The sequence below is a fragment of the Pinus tabuliformis genome, chromosome 6, assembly GCF_031772625.1.
Source record: "Pinus tabuliformis cultivar Carrire ecotype Pingquan chromosome 6, CPIR1, whole genome shotgun sequence".
Lineage (NCBI taxonomy): Eukaryota > Viridiplantae > Streptophyta > Pinopsida > Pinales > Pinaceae > Pinus > Pinus tabuliformis.
Window position 1 is genome coordinate 103,381,947 of NC_142292.1, and position 9,014 is coordinate 103,390,960.

The following is a 9,014-nucleotide window of genomic DNA, read 5'->3' on the forward strand; positions in this document are numbered from 1 at the left end:
GGGCACCTGTATGGATCAGAATGTATTCCCTTCCGGTGGAATACTGGAGAGAAGAAACTTTAGCAGACATAGGCAACAAACTGGGATCCTTCATCAAAGTGGCCACAGAAACAAAGACGCGAAAATACACCTCATATGCCAGGATCTGCGTCAAAATGCACCTCACCAAGACCTTAGCGGACTCGGTAAGTCTTTTTCATGATGATTATGAATGGAAACAGACTCTTGACTATGAGCACATCCCTTTTCGTTGTAGAAAATGTCATGAGCATGGTCATCTCTTCCGAGATTGTCCCCTAAATGTGCAGCCTAAATTCCCTTCCGGTGAAGGTAACCTTGACCCTGAAGGCTTCACAAAAATCCCAATCCGTCGCCGTCATGGAAAAAAAACTCAAGCTAATCATGCTCCTGCATTCAAAGCTCCCCCTCAAAATCGTTTCTCTGTTTTAGCCTCACAAGATATTCCTGTCATGCCTGAAGCAGATACTCCTAATCCTCTGCAACATTCCCAGACATCCCCCAACAGATCTGAGCCAACCTCATCAACTTTTGCACTTCCCATCCATGCCGAAATACCCTCCTCTGCCTCAGAGCCAGGGGCTCTAGTTTCCTCCAAAGGAAAAACCATGTTAAACGAACCCACTCAAGAGTCGGATATGGATTTAGATGCCGCTCTAGCTCTAAGTCTTCATGATCAAACTATGGAGAACGCTCTCATTGCTGCAAATGATATGGAGGAAGATCGAGAAGATGTTGATCTCGAGGAATTTGACATATCCAAGCTGGACATATCCAAACTGGAAGCTGCATGCAAGCAAAAGGAGTATAACTCAATCCCTCCCTGGCAATTAGACAAAATAGAAGGAGTACTCACAAGAGTACAACATCACAAAAGTTTGGGCATCCAAGGAGGCAGTCATTGGGATGGAAGAAAAATCATCAAAGAACCAAAGAAAAGGGGCAGAAAAACAGACTTACAGCGCACCATAGCAGTAGGTGAAATACTCATGGATTCGGGGCAATTCCCCAAGTTGACCAAGTTCTTCAAGCCCAAATCCCCGTCTACATGAAGCTACTCTCATGGAATATAAGAGGACTAAACAGTCCCACGAAGCACAGAGCAATTAAAAACATCATAATGAAAGAAAAACCAGCAATAGTATTGATCCAAGAAACAAAATGTAGCAGCTCAACAATGGACAGTCTCAGCAGTAAAGTATGGGCAGGCAGCAGTTCGATAGCAGTGGACTCCTCTGGAGCCTCCGGAGGCCTGGCCATCATATGGAATCCTCAGGTAGTGTCACTTGACAATTTTCATGCCACTCTGCATCTCATTCAAGCAACATTTCACATCATTGGCACTAGCATACATGGGCATATTACCAATGTGTACTTCCCGCAAACAATACAGCAGAAATCTGATCTTCTGGACACGATTTCCATCCTAAATGCAAACAGAAAGTTTCCTTTATGGATAGGCGGAGGAGACTTCAACATCATAAAATCTATGGAAGAGAAAAGAGGGGGTCGGACACGGCTAGATAGTGATAGCAGTAGATTCAAGCAATTTATACAAGATAACCGACTCATGGACATCTCAACCTCAAATGGCATCTTCACCTGGTCAAACAAAAGAAAAGGAGCTCATCAAATTTCTTCAAGACTAGATCGATTTTTAGTATCAGATAATGCCATACACCTAGGCGGAGAGTTCAATGCAGAAATCATCCCTCAAGGAGGCTCAGATCATTGGCCTATTCTTCTCCAATGGTCCAGACCTGGCATCAGCAGCAACAGACCATTCAAATTCGAGGCCTTCTGGCTCACTGACAGTAACTTTAAAGAGGTGGTCAATCAAGCTTGGACATCCTTCATTCCGCCGGTAGGAGCTAGGATGTATCAGTTCCAGCAAAAGCTGAAACATCTGAAGCACTCACTTAAAATTTGGAACCGAGATCATTTTGGCAATATACAGCAGAACAAACAAAAATTAGAACAGCAGATGAAGGAATTACAACAAAGATTTATTCTGGAAGGACGCACTGAGGAACAAACACAACAGGAGAAAACCCTATGGAGTCAAATAGAGGAGAGGCAAAAACAGGAAGAAATCCTATGGCGGCAAAAGTCGCGAGTAAGCTGGCTCAGAGAAGGCGAAAGAAATACTAAATTTTTCCACAAAACAACCATCCAACGGCGCATGCACAACAAAATCTCCTTTATTAATAATCAACAGGGAGATAGATTGGAAGCTCATGAAGATATGGAGAAAGAATTCACTGGATATTTCAAGGACATTCTAAAGGAACCCAATGAAAATAGAGATGAAGCAATCCAAGCCATCACTCAGCACATTCCAAAAATTATCAATGAAGATCACAACACACAACTTCTCCAGCCTGTAACGCTAAGAGAGCTAGAAGATGCCATATCTCAGCTCAAAGATGGAAAAGCGCCAGGGCCTGACGGATTCACGGCCAATTTCTTCCATGAATTTTGGGATCTCATAAAACTGGAAGTGTGGGAACTGGTGGAAGAATCCCGAAGTATGCACTGGATACTCCCATCCATCAACTCAACCTTTATTGCTTTAGTCCCCAAGGAAGCCGCCTCAAACAAGCCGGAGAAATATCGACCAATAGCACTCTGTAATGTAATTTACAAACTAATCTCAAAGGTCATTGCAAACCGTCTCAAACCGCTATTACCACTGCTCATCTCCCCAGAACAGACAGGGTACGTTGAAGGCCGGCAAATCATGGATGGAATTATACTTTCAAACGAAGTCATCCACTCTTTAAAGCTTCTCAAAAACCAGGTATGCTTCTCAAATTGGATCTTTCTAAAGCCTTTGATAAACTCAGTTGGAATTATATACACAAAATGCTCTTAGCTTTTGGCTTCAGTGTAACCTGGTCCAGATGGATCATGAATCTAATCACATCGCCAAGCTTTTCTGTTATTCTGAATGGATCTCCCTCCCATCCCTTTCGCCCCTCTCGTGGCATCAGACAGGGGGACCCTCTATCTCCATTTCTCTTTGTTTTAATGGCTGAAGGCCTGAGCAGGCTCCTCAAATCAGCAGTTTCCTCTCAAAACATTAAAGGAATTTCTCTTCATGGGCGACCACCCCAAACTCATCAGCAATTTGTTGACGATACAATGCTCTTCGGGCATCCCTCTGCTAAAGAAGCCTCTGCTTTCAAATCCCTTCTTTCCCTCTTCTCAGAAGCTTCAGGCACCTCCATTAATGCGTCCAAATCTCAGCTTTTTTTCTTTAATACCCCTCCCTTCCTGCAAAGGATCATAGCCAGGATCCTAGGATTCACAATTTCCCACTTGCCGTCAAAATACCTAGGTGCCCCTCTTACTGATTCTGTTATCAAGCAGATTACTTGGAAATCGTTATTGGACAAAATAGAAGCCAAGCTCTCATCTTGGACTTACAGAGCTTTAAATCTAGCCGGCAGACTTGTTCTAATCAAAGCAGTTTTACAAGCTATGCCGCTCTATTTATTCTCTATTTTAGCAGCTCCGAAAGGGATTTTAAAAGAAATTCGAAATCTTCAGAGGAACTTTCTTTGGGGATCTACAAGCTTGAACCGGAAATGGGCTCTTGTCAAATGGACAGAAGTTTGCAAACCAAAATCAGAAAGGGGGCTTGGTCTCAGAGATCCGCTCCAAAGCAATAATACCATGAGTGCTAAAATCTGGTGGAACTGGGTCTCCAAGCCAAATACACCCTGGGCACAATTATGGCAGGCCAAGTATGCTCGAGGCAGTCAAGGGAATGAACTCATCCGAATAAATCCAACATCGCAGGGATCTCTAATTTGGAACAATGCAAAAACCCAAAGTAGCTTCCTTCAGGAGCATAGCTTCTGGGAAATCAACTCGGGCAAGACAGCTCGATTCTGGGAAGATTCTTGGCAACAACTTCCCAAACTGGCTAATCTATTCCACAAACCGCACTGGCAAGCTCAAATGAACCAAGCAAACATTCCCTTGGTACATCAGTTCTGGCAACCGTCTACAAATCATGACTTCCAAGCATGGAAACCAGCGCGTCTCTGGCAAGCAGACTGGCAGGGAGAAGAACATGCAGATATAGATCAGGAACTCAGCAGCAGAAAGATTCGAATCTCGAATCAGCTAGACAAACTCAGATGGGGCTACACAACCAAGGGTACTTTTACAACTAAGGAAGCTCATCAACTACGATACTCCAATCTCAGAATGGCAAAAGATCAACTATGGGAGCAAGTTTGGCAAGCTGGGCATTGGCCTAAAATATCAACCTTCCTGTGGCTTCTTAGTAGAAAACGCATTCTAACCTGGGATAATTTGATCAAAAGAGGCATTGTAGGGCCTTCCAGATGCCCAAACTGCAATACAAATTGTGAAACTATCAAACATTTAATGGAAGAATGTACGCTAGCAAAACAAATTTGGGGAAGAATTGAGAAATGTAGCATGAGAACACACCCAAGGCCGGAGGACATTACAGACACTATAAGGAACTGGGAAAAATATCCATACAAATGCCGGATACTTAATTCCTTATGGCGCATTATACCAGGATTCACTTACTGGACACTGTGGAAAGAGCGAAACCACAGAATATTTAACAGTACCTCAAGATCTATAGATGATATCTGGCTCAAGCTAAAAGAACACCTACAGGAAACTCTAGCCATCAAAGTCTGGAGCAAGGATGACATGCCGGAAACTCAACAGGAGCTTTGCATTATGAAGGAATGGAATCTAAATCTCAAATACTTAGTCAAAGAGACAATTAAAACCTCCACCAGATCAGCTTCACCCTCCTTTTGGTCCCCACCTGCGCACAACTCTTATAAGCTCAATTTTGACGGTGCAGCTAAAGGCAATCCAGGACCTGCTGGTTTTGGAGGAGTTATCCGACGTCACAATGGAGAAGCAATGATAGTCTACTACGGCTCCATAGGGAAAGATACTAACAACGCTGCAGAGCTAGAAGGTCTCTGGAAAGGTATATGCACAGCTGAACAGCATCATCTCTCACCTCTTGAAGTAGAAGGCGACTCACTCATCCTTATAGAGGCAGCTAAACGAATGCAAGTAGGAGCTAAGGCAGTCAAAATAGCCAAAAGTTGGAGATTATTAAATCGCCTGGAATCCCTGGAAGAAAAGCTCCAAGTTCTCCATAATCTATCCTTCCATCATGTAAGGCGGACAGCTAATCAGGTAGCTGATCGGCTAGCTAATCAGGGAGCGTCTCAGTCTATACATTTCTTCTCCGGCCCTCTGGATATGGTAGAAGATGACAAGCTCAAAAAGGATTGCATCGCTTTGGTGCATAAAGAAATCCTTCCCCCGGATGCGGGTGTCTAATCCAGAGCGACGGCAGGTACAGCTAGCACGAGGAGGCCACATGGCCAGAGATAGCTGCCACGAGCCAACCGACTGCGGGACGAGGCATGTCAGGCCGAAGGTTTTAATACAGGAGCCATCGCTCCTGGGTTCAATCGCATTAATGCGGGTAGACGGTGATTGCAGAGAGCATTCATGGCGCTCAGGTTTCAAGAGCAGGCCATGGAATTTAAGATGGCAGACTGGTTTGGGGGGCGACATTCTCAGCAAGCTCAGTGCTGGAACATTCTCTGTCCCCTGGCGATTTTGGAGATTAGGAATTGGCTTGGGGAAGCGGAAATTCCGGTTTTCTACATCCTCATGGCCAGAACCAGAGAGAGGCAACCATGCCGAAGAGGGCCGGGTCGCGGAGCACCAGGTCGCCCTCCTGCAGCAGCAGAGGCGCATCACCATTGTTGTTGTCGTTATTGTTTCCGCAGAGCTGGAATTCCCCACCTGCAAGCATCCATGTTCTTGGACTCTGTCGACCCGACTGAACAACCGCCAAGGCCACCGGTGCTTCCGGCTTTTGGCTCAACCATCTTTAGGCTGGGCAATCTCAATGTCCACATTTCAATTCTCTTTGTTAGAGATGCAGAGGAGGAACACGAAGAAAATGACAGCAGAGTTCCAACCTCTGCAAATCTGGAGAATAAGGCAGAGGAACAAATGGAGGAAGCAAAGGGAAAGGAGCCAATTCACGCACAGGCGCAGGAAGCGTCGACGTCTAAAGCTGAAGAGGACCCAAACGAGGAGCTGGTGGGCTTTGGATACTCGATTGTGGAGATGGAGCCGGAAGAAATGGAGCCCGCAGACTAATTTCTCTAGTCATCCCCATGCCAGGTTCATTTTGATGATTTTGGGTCTCGGTCGTCTGGTCATGTCCTATAATTCTCTGTCTTGTTCGAGTCTTGAGAGTGGGTCTGGTCATCACTTTAAAGGTCATGCTCTGTTTGTTATTAAGTCTTTCAGTTTAATCTGGGAGTTCGCTAATACTCAAGGTCACCCCTGCGTGGGTCGTTCTGCTTCAGTCTCGGCCCCTGCGTGGGCACTCTCAAAGTTAAACTCTGTTTTTTGAGGTAGTTTTGGGGCAGCCAATGCACAGTGCTTGCAATTCTCAGCTGCTTTACCACAGAGCCATAGTTGGCCATGGAAAACTTGTTTCTCTGCTTGTACTTTATTCCTGTATATAATATAATTCCCTAGAGTAGTCTTACTGAGAAAAAAAAAAAACAACAAAAAATATGAAATAACCAATTAACAATTAAACAATTGAGATTATACGTTCATATCACAATTCATAGTTCAAAACCTATGGAGCGATCAAGGTGACATTATTTTAGGTTCACCCTAAATGGCAACCCTAGGTTCCTTCCTCCTAAATACGAAGAAGATTTTTTTGACATTTTCTTACAAAAATAAAAAAATAACGCTACAAGATCTTACGGTGAAGCCTAATTCAATAATACCAAAAGACATACTAGATATCTCAAAAATAATATTTCAAGAAGGTAAAAAATTACTACAAAATATGCAAAGAGAAGTTGCCAAGATCACTGCTGAAAAAAATGAAGAAGTTTTATGACTTAAAGACCATAGTGAAAAATTATTGACGCAAATTAAGAAGCTTAAAAAGAACAAGTCATTGGAAGAAAAGTACAACAACTTGTCGAGAAGGAAGCATCGAATGTAGAAGTTCAAGTTGAAGAGAAAGGAATAAATAATGATCCAGTGAATATCATAACTCAAGAAGAAGGCAAAACGGTTGAAGAAAAGACACACTTAGATGTTGCAATTCAGATGATAAACATCCCAAGTGAAGGTTTTGTAACCAACTCAAAAACATCGTCACCTGAAGTAAATAAGAATACCACCACACACATGATAGGGGAAAGAAAAACCAAAAGAACCATTTATCTACATTTGAATCATAGGAACAAACATCTCAATCAATCTACGAATCGGTATCTCTAAAAATAAGAAAAAAACTTATGTTTTGAAGACTGCTATTGTAAGTACAACTCAGTCTTGTGATAACAATTCACACAAGTATCTAGTAACCACAAGATTCCACAGAAGATTAATTTAGGATGGTCAGATCCATTATCAGTGTGAAAATATTGTTTATCACTTAGAGGACCATATCATCTTATTTCATCCTTTCATCAGTAAGATTTGAGCACAAAGTTTTTTGAGGAGGAAGGAAATGTTATGAATAAGATATGTATAAAAATAGTAAAAATAATATACATAAACAATTATTAACTAACTAATAATTAGTAGTGAAGATGCATGTCTCTACAAACATGACCATTTGTGAAAGGGTACTTACTTGACTATATATACAAGACCCTCACTCCCAATTGTATCATCATTCTCATTCATAAATTTTTAATATATATTCATGTATCTTCAATGAATATCTACATATTCCAAGTCTTCTCGAGTATTTAACTTGAAGTACGAACTTTGTTCACTAGAGGAGAAGAATTGATTAGAAAAGGAAAGGGGTATAAACCCAATCCATTGTCATAACTATGGAAAGAAGTAACATGGATCGTCCAATGATACATTACCTGTGACAGAAGGTACGATGTGGTGAGGGGATGTCATATCAAACTAATGTAATCCTTGAGGTGAAAGGTAACTCTAAACCTTCTCTACTTTCTCAATTCACTATTGCATGAGACCCCTACTAGGTTAACAAGGTCCAAGGACCAAGTCTCGGTCGTAAGTCACCATGGAATTATCACATTATTAATCATAAAAAGTCTCAATCAAGTTTAGCAGACTTGGGAAGGGTTCCTTGGAAACCCTAATGATAGTCAAGGCATTCATGAAATAGTCACTCGAACATCTGGGAACATTTCAGTTAGTGATGAGCAACTAGAAAAGGCAATGAGTAAAATTTAAATGAAATTCTAGTGATAGAAGATATTGTACATGGAACTGCATAAACTATAAAACCTAAAAAATCCAATACAACAGAGAAAACAATGGCCTCAGTTCTAGATTCACTACCTAAGAAAAGAAAGAGGTTAGCTAGACTTGTTAAGCAAGTTTAGAGTTATTTGAACCCTCTTAAGTAGTTACCAAAAGAAAAATTGACTAAGGGCTTCATCAAGATAGAAGAGATGCACCAAGAAACCTTTGGAGAAAAATAAATTTAAAATTTACCAACTTCAGAACAAATAGAGTAGGAAATGAAAATAGCTTAAGTATTAGAAGGGCTAGAGAGTTTACTAGAAACTGTGAATTTCGGAGAATCCATGACCACTTCAGTAGAAGAACTGGCAGCTCATTCTGAAAATCCTATTGACCAGGGGGCTTCACCTAATTCACCCGCTGCAACCTCTCCTATTAATTCTTCAACTACTATTATTATGGAATCAGATAATGACCCTAAAGTTGTTAATTCTTAGGAGTGTTGTGGAAAATCTGTTGCTACTATACTAGAGCCCTCCTCCCCAGAGAGAACAACTCCACAGTGTTTTGAAGATTTGATAAAATGAAGGACGAGATGATGGTACTATATATTTATCTGAAACTCAGACTAATTTTCCTAACAAGGACTTCCTAAAGTCTGGAAGTGACATGATGATAATGGAAGTTGATAACTCATT

At 41.8% G+C, this 9,014-nt stretch overlaps 1 protein-coding gene across 1 annotated transcript; it reads left to right on the plus strand.

Moving 5' to 3' along the window:
• Positions 1–1,195: 1,195 nt before the first annotated feature.
• Positions 1,196–5,373, plus strand: LOC149257464 (uncharacterized). The gene is made up of 2 exons (XM_089376570.1): positions 1,196–2,818; positions 3,391–5,373. The coding sequence occupies exons 1-2, from the start codon at positions 1,196–1,198 to the stop codon at positions 5,371–5,373; spliced, it is 3,606 nt and encodes a 1,201-aa protein (XP_089232696.1).
• The last annotated feature ends 3,641 nt before the right edge of the window (positions 5,374–9,014 follow it).

What these genes read in the sequence shown, in the direction of transcription:
- LOC149257464 (XM_089376570.1), top strand. Translation starts at nt 1,196, where the DNA reads ATGGACAGTCTCAGCAGTAAAGTATGGGCAGGCAGCAGTTCGATAGCA. An exon ending in TAAAGCTTCTCAAAAACCAG is followed by an intron (nt 2,819 to 3,390) that starts GTATGCTTCTCA and finishes GTTATCAAGCAG; the next exon opens with ATTACTTGGAAATCGTTATT.